At 38.5% G+C, this 16,900-nt stretch overlaps 1 protein-coding gene across 1 annotated transcript in view; it reads right to left on the reverse strand.

Annotated features, from left to right (window-relative positions):
- The window catches only part of LSG1 (large 60S subunit nuclear export GTPase 1), a 31,670-nt gene that overhangs the window by 9,955 nt on the left and 4,815 nt on the right, over positions 1-16,900 (reverse strand). The window contains exons 3-8 of the mRNA XM_036875366.2: positions 12,419-12,539; positions 12,150-12,236; positions 11,550-11,636; positions 7,381-7,441; positions 6,067-6,243; positions 1,695-2,111 (exon numbers count right to left, since the gene is read on the reverse strand). Coding sequence (XP_036731261.2) covers positions 1,695-2,111; positions 6,067-6,243; positions 7,381-7,441; positions 11,550-11,636; positions 12,150-12,236; positions 12,419-12,539 — 950 coding nt within the window. The remainder of the gene's footprint in view (positions 1-1,694; positions 2,112-6,066; positions 6,244-7,380; positions 7,442-11,549; positions 11,637-12,149; positions 12,237-12,418; positions 12,540-16,900) is intronic.

A 16,900-nucleotide genomic window follows, 5' to 3' on the forward strand; every position in this document is an offset into this window, starting at 1 on the left:
TCATGCCAGACTCGATCCAGCTTTTTCTTAGGCTTTCCTCCATGTCACCAAATCCAATTCCCTCTCTTAACACTGTTCCAAGAATCCTCCATCAATGTGCCTGCAAGATTATAAATACCTATCTCCTTGAATATAAAATCCCAAACCTCCCATTTCTATAGTCTTCACACTTGGGCCCCTCAGTCACTTGCCATTCCACAAATACACTTTCCATTCCTGGGGCTTTAACATTTACCTTTTGTTCATTTGGAATGCCCTTCCATTTTCCCTTGCCAATACCTCACATAAATTTAGGGTGCAACTTCTTACATTAAGATTTCAGATAACCGTTCATTAATTTCAATATACTCCTAATGCGTTTGTATCTGATTACATGATGCATTATTGTTTGTTTAAATATTATTTGTTTGGGGGCGTGGCTTTTGTTGCTGTCATTTCCTTCCCCATAGATCAGACTCCCTCACTACATACTTCAATAGGGTGTTGAATTTTCTCCTCTTCAACATTCATCAGTCTTGGAATTACAAGCTCTAAAGGGTAGGGATTATGTCTGTCTGTCCACTGATACATTGCTAGGGCCCAGAAGGATGCCTGGTATGTGGTAGGTGATCAATACATGTAAAATAAGTAAATTAACCTATTCTCAGGATTTCTTGAGTAAGAAGTGCAGAAATAGGCTGCTTAGCAGTCCCATAAATGTGAGAAATAAACTTGTAGGCAAGTTAGGTTTTCTGGTGCATGTGGAAAATGACTTTTTGGCAAAAGTTTAAAGAAATGAAGGCTTAAAGCTGAGAGAGATTAATAACTTTCATGAGGTTCAGAGAAAGTAAGTTAGTTCCACTGTAGAACTGGGGATTATACCTAGGTCTGATTCCAGAGACAACTCTTTGAACTAGCAGACTAAAATAAAATGTCTATCTACTAGTCATTTTAAAGTTTTCTTTTTTGGATGTTGGGAGGGGAGGACGGTGGTGGCTCAAAATGATAGGAATAGCAATACTTGGCATATAACTTAAGAGCCCGAAGACTTTAAACCTGCCATGATCTACTTTCCGTCACTGTTTGTCCTGGATGCAGATCTTTAGAATAAATATCCTAACATCTTATAATCCCTTAGGTAAGATGGAGCACATGGAGTCACACTGTCTTCCCCCAGGGTCTGGCCACTTGTCATAGCTGTTTTTGGAATTAGGGTATATGTAGCTAAAGATGTGATCTCCTTTCCCTTTTGTAGTGGTTATGTATGTGTTGTATTTTGCCTGGCCCCAAGATGTTGGGATTCTCCCTAGTATGCTTCTGGAACATTTGCAGTATAAACTGGCAAGATCACAGGATGCCAAACACTTAGAGAAGAAGGTAAAAACATTGGCCTGGAAGTCTGAAGACAACCTTTAAAGCTCTCTTCTTCTAGTATCTCTTGGTAAGTCACATGACAGGTAGACTGAACTGGAAGGAAACTGGTAAGATAATATGAACAGGGATGTACCCAATATAAGCCTTGAGGAAGTTCACTCTATTGAGCTGGTCTTTACCCATCACTCTGCCTACTGTCATGATGCCAGTGGGCAACAGAGGGCAATGATGTCCTTTATGATGCCAGACACCTGACTAGTCCCTGGGGTTCCAGTGTAGCTACCAATGGATGGGAAATAAAGATACTCATGGTAATAATCTTAGGACATATTTCATCTTACCAATCCAACAGTAAGTTGCCCATCTTTCACCTTCTTCCCAGTGTGTAGCTGCTTAAAGATCTCCAATAATTCTTGCTTTGACACCAGGTGGCTAAAATTGTGTGTCTGCCTCTTCTGCAGGGTGTTCCTACCCTGGGTCCCAGAACCCACAGTCCAGGTTTCCTTCCGGTCCCAGCCACAGGCCCCTTCATCAGGGTTGCTATCCTCTTCTGAACATGTCTGCCAATCTTCCTCCTCCTCCTCCTGACAGTCCTCATACTCACTGTCGTTCTCATCACTAGTGGCAGCTTCACTAAGGAAGAGAGAATCCCTGCCTAGGAGAGGTGCAGTCTCATTGTGTAGGATTTCAGCCTTGGTGCAACTAGAGTTTTCAAACTCAGTTTTGTTGGCTTCTCCAGCATCTCCATTTACTTTTTCCTGATGAAATAAAAAACACAAAAGTTCCTAAGTGTGTAACGATTGAGCTTTTCACTCTAGCGACAATACTCAGAGCTGGTTATCTAAGATGAACAGAGGACAAGAAAAGTTATAAAGAAGACCAGAACAGGTGAACTCAGGGAGGACAAGATAAGCTTTTCAGTGTAAGGACCCAACCAAACCATCAACAGTGGTGCCCTCTGGGGAGGGGAGGGTGGTGGACCTTCACTTTAAACATTGCCGTATTATCTGAACTTTGTACAAAAAACATGTATCACTTTTATATTAGGTATCTTTAGAGTAAGCAAGAGCTTAGAGAAGCCCATGTCAAGCTGAATTCCTTGGCAGTACATTATTTTGCAATGGGTTGTAGAATAAAACAAAATATTTCTCATTAAAAATAAAACATTTAACATTTTCTTCTCTGTACAAAACAAGAAGGGTATAATTTTTTAAAAAATAATCATTGATATACAATCTTATGAAGGTTTCACATGAATAACATTGTGGTTACTACATTCACCCACATTATCAAGCTCCCCACCAACACCGTTGCAGTCACTGTCCATCAGCATAGTAAGATGCTATAGAGTTAATACTTGTCTTCTCTGTGCTATACTGCCAAGAAGAGTATAATTTGTAATTTGAGCTTCCTCTTATATTTCATTTTTAAAGACAGTAGTTAGCATGTTTAAAGAAACTGCTTTTCTTTTATAATTGCCTTTAATGAATCAAAACACCATGGGAGCTGGGCTCCCAGTGTATGAAATGCAGGAGCAATAAAATGTAACCTGGTATGTGGAGATTACTCACCAATTAAAGATTTTCTTTAGGAAAGAGGAAGATAAAAATCATTTACTATTCATGGGTATGGTAATTCTTTTGGATTCCTACTGGTAGCAAAGCAGAAATAAGGCAATTCAGAGTATAACTAATTCCTATCAACAAGGATGAATTGGATTTAAAAATGATGCAAACCTTGTATCATTTCCAAACAATCTTGTGTTAGAATGAGTAGCTGTCACAGAACAGGACACAATGAATTCAGTTAAACAGGTAGGTACCCTATACTTTAGGAAAGTAGGGATATAAACAATGTCAGGGGAAATGGGTATGAATCATGATCATGTCTGGCAACTCAAAAAGAAATGGCTTACAACAAAACCACAGAATTGGAAGCAATTTCAATGATAAATAAGCACTGAATGTAAAGACGACAGTGTGTCTTCATTGTGAACTCTTCTGAATCATTTCAAGGTATGAAGAATACAGAAAACAATGTGAACTGAACATGCTATGTATTAGGAAAACGAAGGCTAGAAGCAGTTTAGGTTCAGAAAAATTGATAAAGAAACAAAAGGACTTTGTATTGGTTATATAAAAAAAAAACAAAGGGAAAAGGCAATCCCTTGGGGAACACAGTGCAATTAACAGATGATCAAGAGAAAACTAAGGTACTCAACTTGAAAAATGTGATATTTTTAAAAATTAGGGGTCAAGTAACTACAGAGGATGAAGCAAACTTTATATAGGCAAGAAAACAGTGTTTATCGTATGTTTGTAAGCTTGTGTTTGATACTCAAGTGAAAGATGTGATTACAGATATGACTCACTAAGGTAGCTGGTATTTTGTCTTGGGAAATTATAACAGTAGAGACTTCAGAAGACTTGGGAGGAATAAACAGTGCCTAACTTTTAAAAAGGAAGGAAGTCTATCTTCCATAAACCACACACTGTTAACCCACTCTGATATAGGAACAATCCCACAAGTTAGCTGGTGATTCCTAAAAGGAAGCCAGTCATCAACAAGAGGCACAACAAGGCTTGCCTGAGAACAGATGATGCAAACAAATTGTATTCCTCTTTGGAATGTATTTCTTGGTTAACAGTTTCGGGAAAAGTACAGATATTGAAACTAATCCTTTTTCCATTTTGATAGGGTTACTGGGTTGGTGCATTAAGACTGAGTGACAGTGTTATTATTTATTCAAAAACTTCAGCCAGACATAGGCTTCCAAGAAAGATTTGAAATAACAGGAATAATGGTTAAGAGAACAAACTATTATGCCAGGCTACATAAGGATAATAAACATACTTATTGTTGAGAAGATTAAATGAATGAAAAATACAAAGGGTTTAGAATAGTGAGAGGTGCCTGGCAGAGCATAAGCTTCTTATGTGTTAGTTTTTATTAACAATATTAATAACAGAATAATGATTACTGTTATATCTTTGAAAATACACCTGTATTCATCAGATTAAAATGCTTGGTAAGGTATGCTTAGGTAAGTATGCAAAAGGTTGTGGAGCTCTATCCTTGGTGCTAAGGTGTTCAACAATGTTATCAATGACTGGAAAGAACATATAGAAGAGCAAACACACAAAATTTGCAGATTCAAAGCTAGGAGAGAAAAGCAGATTGCACATCCACAATGAACTCTACCTTGGCCCCAAATCACTATCCTAGGTTGAGGTAAAAACATAGGAAAAAACTTACTCAGAGATCAAAAAACATTTTGAGCAAAAAATATTTTGCTCAGAGATGGCATCTGTGATGAGCAGGAGAGCAGAAAATGTATGGTCTGCAGAAGAGAACTAAGGGGACAAAGGAAGAGTCCTTAGATCAAAGGTTATGGAGGCCGACTTAGCTTCACTGAACTGAAGAACTTTCTAAATCTAGAGATAAAAAGAATGTGCTACCTGGTCTCTGTCAAAGTAGTCACAGAGAGATTACATGACTGTTTGCCACAGAGGTAGAGGAATTCCTTCACAGAGTCAGAGCTTACTAACTCTTGAGCTCAAGGGGAGGGTACTGTATTCATAGCACCTAGCTCAACACACCAAATAGTCAATAGATGACTGATAAATAGAGATCAAAGTGTGGGGAAAATGGAACTTTCTGACCAGGATTCCTGCCTGGACTTAATAGCGCCCACCATGTATATAACAAGAGCATGCTTGCACATTTATGGTATGTTTACCACCGAGAGAGCTGCTAGTCAGTCACGGGAGTACCTGCCCAGGGGAGAGGTAGAGAGGAAACATGCATTCTCTCCTCTGCCTGTGTTCCTGCTACGTAATTGGTCAGGCATTCTCCAGTCACCAGGGACCTGCCCAGAGAGCTGCTCCCAGAGCATGGGAGCAAGGCTCCCAGAGCGTAGGACCAAGGAGCTGGGCTGCAGGGAGAGCAGTGAGAGTCATGGAGTCCCAGTGCTCCTGGAGAATTAGGCGCAAGTGTGGGACCGGGGACCGTGGTGCACCATGGGGAGAGCAGGGAGTGAGGAGAGGCTGAGACCTACTGCCTGGAGGATTAAGCTCATGCTGGGGAGCAGACCCTGTAGCTGGCCTGGGGAATGCATTTGAGCCAGCCATGTGTACCAAGCTGCCTGTGACTGCTGTGAGAATAAATGGGGTAACTCCTTTACCCCCAATTTCTTGCCCTTGCCTTTTTTGGTCTCACTGAATTTATCCAGAACTTGCCCCAGGTGAGCAACCCCCTTCCTCCGGAGCTACAAATGGAATGGAGGGCAGAAAAAGATATTACTAAGTCTCTAATTGGCTCAAAGATTTATTACTAATTTCTTTTTATAGTCAGTTACTGAGAGTCTAATCAAGTCCTGAGAAGTTTCTGTGTACATCCCTTCAGTTGTACCAGGTTTCTCTTAAAAGCAATTATAAGGTTATTATGAAACTTCCTCTACAACTTTCTGCCTAAATTTAAGTTAAAAGTTAGTTATTATCAGTGTGCAACACAGAGCTCTGGGGATGAGAAACTACTAAACCAGAGAAAGTAACCTTATGACTCATCTGTCTGTACGCTATCCTATTATCACAGTACTTTGGAAACAAACACCCTGAATTCCCACAAACCTCTGATAAGAAAAACAAACAAAGCACACTAATCAGGAACTGAAAGCCTCCCTGAAACCCAATCTGAAAAAGTCCCCAAGATTACCTTAGAGCCACCAATCAGCTGAATGGCTTCAGACAAAGCTGACCAGAAAATAACTTTCACATTTTCTTTGTCGAAGTATGTGGCCCAGGCACTCCGCTGCTCAGCAGTCAACAAGTCTGCCTTATTTATCAGAATAACGTTCTCCTTATTGTCATCTATTTCCTTCACATAACATTCCTAGGGAAGACAGAGATATTTAGAAAGGCCTTTTCAAGCAAGCAAAAATTAAGCTAATTATATTGAAGACCCCCAGCTATGATTGAAAGTTTTTACTGTCCCCCATTTTAAATCTTGCCTAATTTAAAGATATTTAATCATGGTACATTCTACTGACACTTTGAGCAAGCTTTGAAGAGCTAGGCCACATATACTTAGAAATACTCTTTTAACAGAAGAAACTGGAAAGGGTAACAAGAAATGCTTTCCTGCCCTGTTCAAGTAAGACATTCTTTTTCTTTAAATAATGATGTTCCTCTCTTTAATAATGCTGAATTGTTTCTTTTAAACAAAGTTAAAGAACGGCATAACTAGTCGATTTGTCAGCCAGAGAGGGACTATACTTCAGCCGAATGATAGCCGATAACAATCTCATCTTTTAATGTAAAAAACATTTTTGAAGTCTAAAAGAACAAGACTCAGTAACTGAAATTAATTCCCAAACAGAAATATTCATTAGAACATAGACCAGAGGTATAAAGGTGACTTCCTAAAAGTTCATCATTAAAGTCTTTGTTATTCCCCAGTGGATTTAGAAATATTCTGTAGTGTTACTACTATAGTCCTCAAACAGAAATAGGAGTACTTCATTTGTGTACAGTGTTTTATTAATTCAAAGCCTCTATTACATTATTTCATTAATCCTCACACCTTAATTATTACTGCCTGTGGTGTTTTATGAACTTAGTTCACTTATAACATACCACAGAAGGTAATAACTAAGGTATGAGAAGAGAGCACTTAATGGCATGGATAAGAAGTAAAGGGACCAGGACTATGCTAAAATAAGTAAAATGCCATTTTGCTTGACATTTCTTAAAAAATTAGAAAACTGACAAATGTCTATTAACAAAGTGGCTTCTAAACTAAAAGTGAGAAAGTTCATTTAAGTGTTTGTGCCTCTGCAGACGGAAACAACTATTTTAGAAGAGAAAGCATCTGTCTAGACAGCAGCATTATGCAAGCTCCTGGCCTGGGGAGGAGAGGGAGGCCTAATTAAACACAGAACGCCTGCCCGAAGTTACTGCTATCAGTGCTGCTATCCTCCCACTGCTGCTCCAAGGACTTGAGGTTTCAATCTGGTCACACTTTACTTACCAGATCCTCACATCTAAAGAGAAGTGGGTTTCGAGCATCTACTATCTGGACCACAATATCACTGAAACACAAACGTAAGGTACACTGATCAGTGTAAAGTGAGAGGAACCACTGACCATATGTTAACAGTAGAAGACACTTCCCATATATTAAGCACTTGACATATTTAACTTTAAGGTACAATTATCCCCAGTTTATAATGAGGGAACTGAAGCTTAGAACAGTTAAGTAAGTTGTCCAAGGTCACCAGCTACTAAGTGATAGAGCCAGAACGGGAACTCAGGCAGTCTGGACCGGAGTCCATGCTTATAATTATAACATTCTCCTGCTGCTACATGGCCTAGAGAACCCTGATGATGTTTCATTGCTAAAACTTCAACTGTATCTTCTAGTAAACTCTCCTGGTGACATAAAAGAGTATTCCAAACATATAAATACAAGGTGAGGTCTACTGTATATTCTGTACCTAATCTACGCTTGTGTTAAGGCCTCAAAAAAAAATAGTAAATCACTTGTTGACAGCTGCCACTATCAAAGCCTGTATCTCTTGCCAGCTGCAAGAGAAAGCAAACATTTAATAATAATTACCCACGAGTTCTAACAGTGTGTTTACATGGCAAAAATACGAACCAGCCAAATACCAACATATTTATCATACTGGAACAGGAATGGTAAAACCACCTTCTTCCACATATAAGAAGAGGTAAGAGTAAGAAAACTTTCTGCAGCTGACAGTGGGCCCCTTAAATCTCTCACAAATTTAGTAGGGCCTACAGCAGCTTAGCATTGCGAGTGTAACTATTTCACTTCTTTGGGAGGGTCCTCCTTCCTTCAGTGTCTATGACTAGGAAAGATGCTTTATGGGCCAGCTGTGACCGCCACTGCAAGGAAATGAGTGGCAGATGTGCTACCACCTTACAGCAGTCTCCCCCAATCCAGACTGGTTAGCGTTTTCTGAGATGACTCTTAGGCAACTAAACTGAACACCAAGGATATATTAAATCAAGCTTACCAATGACAAAGTGCATTTTCTTTCAGAATAAATTTCCAGCAAAATTGTGTGATTGAAAGAAACTCACAGACTAATTTATGGATTGTTTTTAGGTTCTCTAAGTTGGTCCTAGTATTTCTTCTTTAAGGTAGTATCTACCACCTTCAAGTTGTGAGGATTTAACAGTAAATTCAAGAATGATGGCAAAAAATGTACAACACACCCAATAAACTAAAATTATAAGGTCTACAAATATTATGTCTACCTACCAAACATGTAGAAAGAATAATCAGTTTAGAAACACTAGTAATCAGTAAAAAAAGAAGGCTGATTTTAAAATTTTAAGAGCTTGCTTTGTGTGCTGAATTAGAATGCAAAGTGCCAACTACATACGAGAGGGTTTATGCAATGCAATGGAAGTGCCTTATCTTACTGGAATGAGGGCTCTGCCCTCAGTGTCTCAGCAGTTTACTGAATTTCAACAACATGACATATTACACATCAAATCTTTTCTGATAAGTACTCTTGAAATCAAAGAGGCAGATGGCTTGGCTAGCCTGTTACCAAACAGGCGACATCTGCTGTACAGAGCACATCAATAAATATTTCCTGTTAAAAGATGTAGCAGCAGTCACTTCGTTAATAATATTTCTATATAAATCAGAACCACTGCCATGTGCCAGAAATTATATTCCTTGAGTGAGAAACATGTTCTCTCTTTTAAAAAGAGAAAGGTCACATAATAAAATATAATATAGCATGTAATACTACAATCCAACTGAAGCTAAGTTTCAACAAGTACAGGTTATCTTGGAGATATATCATTGCTTATTTAGGACCTTATAAAAAGCATGGAAAAGGTCTTCATGTTAAAACATGATGAATCAACACTCATGGTTACCTCTGTTTCCTTTCAAAACTTACAAAAATGAAATTAAAGTCTGAGACTCATTAGGACAAAGAGAAAGACAGAAAAGCAGCAACTAAGAACTGTCACACCAATTAAAAAGCCAGCCTGTTATGTCCCAGAGCTCAGAAAGCTCAGTTAGAAGGATCAGCTCTAAGCTCTCAGGACAAGGGGGATGTATGGGACTGACACCAGTCTGAGTCCCTACTCTTAGGTCTCATCCCGTTCCATTCAGTCAGGCAACTACATCTCCTCCATCCCCTACACCAATGGCTAAAGGCTCAGGTTTATTACAGAGACGCTGAACCTGAGAGGCTCCAGCACTGGAACCTCAAGCACAGAAGGTGGGAAAGAGGCACCAGACTAAAAAAAGGGATTAAACACAAGTTTACATATCAAACAGAGAACAGGCCAAGCCCTTCCGCATCACACCACTACCTTCAGCCCCACTCTTGGCAGATCACTCTCTTTAAGAAATTGACTGGTCCGAGGAAAAATACCTAAGGATGCTAACATCTGGGGGGATTTCAACAAAATAAAGTTGATCTCTGCTCAGTCACCATAAAGCAAAGTTCCCCAGACAGCAAACTCCACCCAAACCAGGAGTCCTGTCAATCAGCTTTGTAATTTTGTTTCTAAATAAGAACAAAATAAACATCACTTGACATCTGAGGAAGGGTTCTAACATAAAAGTCAGAAACCAGAATAAATAGAAAAAAAGAAATAGACAGGAAAGTTAGACAATATAGGAGGTAGGAGATAATCTAAAATTAAACACACACACCCAAAACTATAGTTAAGTGTACAGATGGAAACAGACCCCCAAGGCGGAGGTTTCAATATTTTAGAGCTTGTTACCACTTTTCTTCGGAAATAAGAAAATAGGCATTTTCAGCAAAACACCCTCCACTGCTAATGGGGCACTGAGGGAGAGATCAACTCTGCTCAGGAGAATCATACTGCATCTTCCCAAGCCCAATTCAAGCCTAACTGAGTCAAAGGGGCCTGCACAGAGCCTGGGAATCAGCAGCAAACTTCTACTTTTTTCAGGCTGAGAGATTTACCTTGCTACTTTGACCTTTTCACATCCTAGCCCAATAGCCTCTCTCTGCCACTGAGGGAGCAGGATGGGAGACGCATGTGTGTGTAACTTTTTAAAGAATTGAGATATAATTCACGGAACATATAAAATTCACCTTTTAAAAGTATACAATCAATAGTTCTTAGTATATTTACAAAGGTGTGCAACCATTATCACCTAATCCTAGAAAACTTTTATCATCCAAAAAAGAAGTGTAAGTGACTTTTACAAGTTTAATCCAAAGTCATAATGCTAAATGTGCTAATATTCTCTGAGAATCCCAGTTGAAGCATCCTGTTTCCTAATGTTTTTATTGGTTATATTTTATGGATTTCAAAACTAAACCAAAAAAACCCAAACTCAAAACCAAACCAAACACCAGCCTGAAAGTTCCTTGTTAAAAAGCATCATTTCAAATATAAGGTTCATTTATGAAATCTTTGAAAGTAATTCAGAAATTTTTTGAGGAAAACAAAATCCTTTTAACTACAACAAAGAGGTGAGGCTGAAGATCGTAGATTAATTAACCTTTAACAATCAGGACAAGGAAAAGACTGAAGTCTCCCATTCTTAATTTATCAAAATGATTTTCTTCTTAGAGAATTAAAGCCCAATTAAAACAATACCCCTTGATTTCCCCCAACCCTTACCAACTGCTCCTTGCTCTGCTATATCTTGGCCCACTGACTTGCTACCTGCAACACAGTAGGACCCATGTTGCTTTATATTTACTAGATATTGAGACATGAGTGCCAGGATTGCATTTCATTAGTCTGCATGCCCCGGCTGCCTGACACTTCGCTTGGCCTCCTCCTGTAATATATTTGCTCTTTGCAGACAGACACCCACCCCTTTCCATACCCATATTTTCCACATTACCAGTAGGAATTCAATATACATTTGCTGAAATAACTATAGGTTCTTCAGGACTTATCTTACAGAAAATGTTCATCATTCTTACATGCTTGTCAATGTGTTCATCTAATAAAAAAATCTTTATTTTAAAAGGAAATAATAGCATCACACTTTCAGTTTTTATAATAATTCTCAATAGCCCTTTCCATAGCTTCATCACCGAGTACCTCCCTCTCTCGCCCTATCCCTTGGCCTACAAGCATATATTAATATTCAAATCTAACACCACCATTATAATGTCTTCATTATACAAAAAGAAAATGAATGGTAATTACCTTCTCTCAATCACTCTCCAGAGCTGGCGCCAAAAGTCCAAATTTCTTTCAAATGGAGTCAATATCAATTTTTGTTCCTCTTCTAGCCTGACTTTAGAAAGAAAAGGTTATACCTTTACCAGATTATAATAAGGTTTAAAGGGGCATAAACTCAAATTCATTGTGTTAAAAAATAAGCACACAAATATTAACCATCAAATTATGTTTAAACTTTCTGCTCAGTCAATATGAAAATCAAATTCAAATTTTATACTTAATCTATGTAAACTGCAGAAGTTTATCTACCACACAAAATGACATTTTGCCCACACATCTTTTTTTGGAATTAAGTTAAAGAGAGCAGTGATCAACTCCAAGGTGAATAACAGCTAGAGAAGGCATGGAAAGGAACGAAGGCCAGGAATGGAGCAGAATAACCAACCCGCCTTCTTTGTGCAAAGATGTATGTGAACCAAGTAACGCTGTCTGCGCACAGAATATGCACGTATAGGAAATCTACCATTTCCTTTTTAAAAGAGTCAAGTCTTCAAATGCAAACAGCAACACAAGTACACTAAAATGTATGACTCAGAATTCCAAGGCAAATCTTCAAACACTCACCGGACAAGCTGTCGTCTCCATTCTAGAAAGTTGTCTTTCTCTGACTGTTTGAGTTCTTCTGGGCTAGTTTTTTGGTTCCACTTTGGTCTGAAACAATCATGAAGGGAAAAAAAAAGTTCTCCATGAATTACCAAAACAAAATAGGGGATTTGGATTTAATAATGGCAGCTGAGAAAAAGAAGCATGATAAAAGGGAACACCAAATTAAAATTTTTATGCTCAGTGGCTTTGTTAGGCCTTGAAATGTCGTAAATTCTTTTTCAACTCACCTCCTTGGTATACTCAAGAACTGTTTATTTTCTTCATGGAGTTTCTTAACTCTCTGGCTCTCCTCAAAAGACAGTAGGCCAGTTCTAGTCTCAGGAAGAACAAACCTGATATTAAGTTTTTCTGTTTATAGAAAAGAAAAGTACTGTTACTTAAGTGGCACTACAGATATTGAACATTGGTCATTACTTGGAAAACTAAAAATATGAACACCTAAAACAGAATTTAAGTTTTTCTTGAGTTAGATGCTGCTAGCCTTGGCTAAATTATAATTTTCAAATGAAGTTTTCTACCAAAAAAAAAAAAAAAAGGAATGAAAGAAAGAAAAATCTTTATAAAATTTTCCAAACGTCAACCATTTTTTCAAGTACTGATTTTATATGAGTCTGTAGGCTGAATGCATTTCATAGAAACAAAGTAGGAAACAATTGTAAAGATTCCATGCAATCAGTCTCCTCATTCTTCATATGGAGAATAACTGTGAGCCAATGGGAGTGGGTGGGAAAGAAAAGATACAACAGAGATTCACTCTAGTTGGGACTGATGAACTACTTACTACACTGCTATAATTTCTATATGAGATAAGCATCTGAAAAGCCAGCCACCTATCTGAACTGCTTTCACTACCAACACTTCTGAATCCAATGTATGGCTCCTCCCACACCAACAAACAGTTCTCTAACTATCCACCCACCAACTGGATGTCCTACAAATTATTTCTACTTAAAAAACATGGACCATCAACCCACCCAAAAATGCACAAATGTGCACACATACACGTGCAATTTTGCATGCAATTCCAGGGTTCACACATAGCTGTAACGTGAGGTTCAGGTTAAGAATCTCTGTCCCATGTTTATCGCAGCACTATTTACAATAGCCAAGATATGGAAGCAACCTAAGTGTCCATCAATAGATGAATGGATAAAGAAGCTATGGTACATATACACAATATTTTTTTTTATTAAGATATCATTGATATACAATCTTTTGAAAGTTTCACACGAGCAACATTGCAGTTACAACTTTCACCCATATTATCAGGTCTCCCCCACATCCCATTGCAGTCACTATCCATCAACGTAGTAAGATGCTATAGAGTCACTACTTGTTTTCTCTGTGCTATACTGCCTCCCCCGTGCCCCCCCTACATTATGTGTGCTAATCATTATGCCCCTTAATCCCCTTCTCCCTCCCTCCCCACCCACCCTCTCCAACCCCTCCCCTTTGGTAACTGCTAGTCCCTTCTTGGAGTCTGTGAGTCTGTTGCTGTTTCATTCCTTCAGTTTTGCTTTGTTGTTATACTCCACCAATGAGAGAAACTATTTTGTACTTGTCTTTCTCCACCTGGCTTATTTCACTGAACATAATACCCTATAGCTCCATCCATGTTGTTGTAAATGTTAGCAGACCACAAAGAATGAGACAAAATTCTATCACCTCTACATTATTATGAGAAAAGGAAGAGAAGAGATTTTAATTAGGGATTTTAACAGATTATTTAAAGGTTTGTGGGGGTTTCATTATGCAGGCATGCTTGATTAAGTCACTGGCCATTAGTGATTAACTTAATCCCTCTCCTCTCCCCAGAGACAGTGCTGAAAAGTTGCAACTTTCTAGGCCTAGGACTGTCTGGGGAACATTCCCATCCTAAAACTATCTGTGGGACACCCCCAACCACCAATGACCTCATTAGCATCTAAAAAGACACTCTTATCACTCCAGAGATTCCAAAGGTCTTGGAAATTTCTATGTCAGGAACTCAGGAAGAAGAACAAGTATTTCATATTATATCACAGTATCATGCTACCACTATAAATTTATAGGCTCAATATGTCAGCTAAGACCTTAGGACTTCTCACAAAAGGAAGAAAATCCTATCTCTGGATTTATTATTCCCATCCTCTAAACTGTAACTACCCTTCTTAAATCCCCTACTGTTCCTCTGACCATTTCCTTTCAGAAGGTGACCTTTTATCTTAGTGAAAGAAAAACTGAAATTAGACATGCACGCTCTCAACCTTTCATCTACCATGTCAATGTGTGCATCCACCTTCAGCTTCCTTTCAGCCTCAGAGAAAGCTGTGTTCCTTATATATAAAGCTAACTCTCCAACTCCACTTTTGATCCCATTCTAGTCCCATCTCCTTCCAGATTGATTCAAATGTCATTCCATTTCCTCATTAATCTCTATTTTCTTTCATGTTTTTAAAAATTAACTTTTATTTACACAATAAACTTTCCTCGTAAAAATTTCAGCAACACAGTAAGTAAAGCAAACATTCTCTCTGACCAACCCCCAACCTTTTTCCCCACCACTGCAATCTCAGTTCCCTACCTTAAGGTTACAGATGAAAAATGTAGCCTTCCAAGTTTTTTTTTCTAATATACACACATATATATGGATTGTTCAGATATATTTAAATGCAAATGGTTTATATTATATGCATTATTCTGCAACTTGGTCTCTTTATTTGATAATAGGTCTTGGAGATCCTTCATATTAGTATCCTGAAATTTACCTCATTCTTTTTAACTGCTGCATAGTATTCCATAGCATGTCTATACCACAATTTAGCCATTTCCCCACCTACTGAACATTCAGATTATTTCCAAGGGTTCACTGTTAAAATACAGCATCATCTGAGAGCCTGTTAGAAATGCAAATGCTCAGGCTCAAACTATACCTACTGAATCTTAAGAGGAGGGGTCCAGGAATCTGTGTAAGAGGTTTTCTAGGTAATTCTGATGCTCACTAAAATTTGAGAATCACCACCCTAGCACAGATACTGAAAAGTGGAAATGCTGGGTCATAGGATATGCGCTTTAAATTTTTAACAGATACTGACCATGTATTTTCAACTTCTCCCTCTCTACTGGCTCTCATATGCACATGCTAATATTAACTCTGATCTTACACATACACCCCTCTTTCCCTGCTATAGCCAGATATCACAAAGGAATATGACATGCTCATTAACTCTATTTTCTTACCTCTTACTACTTACTTGTTCCACTCCCCTTTTTTCTTGCCTCCAATCACAGCTCTACCACTCCTCACTCTTCTTCAGTTACTCCACCCCATCTACAAAGTATGATTTATTCTACCTGCTTAACAATCCTGTTCCTGTTCTTGTCTCTACTCTTCTACTATTTCAGTTCTGGCCTGTTTCTCTTTCTGGACTAAAGCAAGTTTCCTAACTAGTCATTCTTTCTCAAAATCCATCAGCTATTTTCAAAAAATGAAATCTGAAATGTTTTATGCATGCTTAAACCGCTCTAAAGAGTCCTCTAAAGCCCTTATTCTCTCCAGGATCTGGCCCTTCTTCATTTCCCCTGTGTTTGCTCATCACATCCTGCCCAGGCATTCTTTAAAAACCAGTGAGGCCAACATCCTGCCCAAAGCAATAGACAGATTTGATGCAATCCCTATGAAAATACCAGCAACATTCTTCAATGAACTGGAACAAATAATTCAAAAATTCATATGGAAGCACCAAAGACCCCGAATAGCCAAAGCAATCCTGAGAAAGAAGAATAAAGTAGGGGGGATCTCACTCCCCAACTTCAAGCTCTACTATAAAGCCATAGTAATCAAGACAATTTGGTACTGGCACAAGAGCAGAGCCACAGACCAATGGAACAGACTAGAGAATCCAGACATTAACCCAGACATATATGGTCAATTAATATTTGATAAAGGAGCCATGGACATACAATGGGGAAATGACAGTCTCTTCAACAGATGGTGCTGGCAAAACTGGACAGCTACATGTAGGAGAATGAAACTGGACCATTGTCTAACCCCATATACAAAAGTAAACTCAAAATGGATCAAAGAACTGAATGTAAGTCATGAAACCATTAAACTCTTGGAAGAAAACATAGGCAAAAACCTCTTAGACATAAACATGAGTGACCTCTTCTTGGACATATCTCCCCAGGCAAGGAAAACAACAGCAAAAATGAATAAGTGGGACTATATTAAGCTGAAAAGCTTCTGTACAGCAAAAGACACCATCAATAGAACAAAAAGGAACCCTACAGTATGGGAGAATATATTTGAAAATGACACATCCGATAAAGGCTTGCCGTCCAGAATATATAAAGAGCTCACACGCCTCAACAAACAAAAAACAAATAACCCAATTAAAAAATGGGCAGAGGAACTGAACAGACAGTTCTCCAAAAAAGAAATACAGATGGCCAACAGACACATGAAAAGATGCTCCACATCGCTAATTATCAGAGAAATGCAAATTAAAACTACAATGAGGTATCACCTCACACCAGTAAGGATGGCTGCCATCCAAAAGACAGAGAACAACAAATGTTGGTGAGGCTGTGGAGAAAGGGGAACCCTTCTACACTGCTGGTAGGAATGTAAGTTAGTTCAACCATTGTGGAAAGCAGTATGGAGGTACATCAAAATGCTCAAAACAGACCTACCATTTGACCCAGGAATTGCACTCCTAGGAATTTAC

This window comes from Manis pentadactyla, chromosome 1 (genome assembly GCF_030020395.1).
Source record: "Manis pentadactyla isolate mManPen7 chromosome 1, mManPen7.hap1, whole genome shotgun sequence".
Classification (NCBI taxonomy): domain Eukaryota; kingdom Metazoa; phylum Chordata; class Mammalia; order Pholidota; family Manidae; genus Manis; species Manis pentadactyla.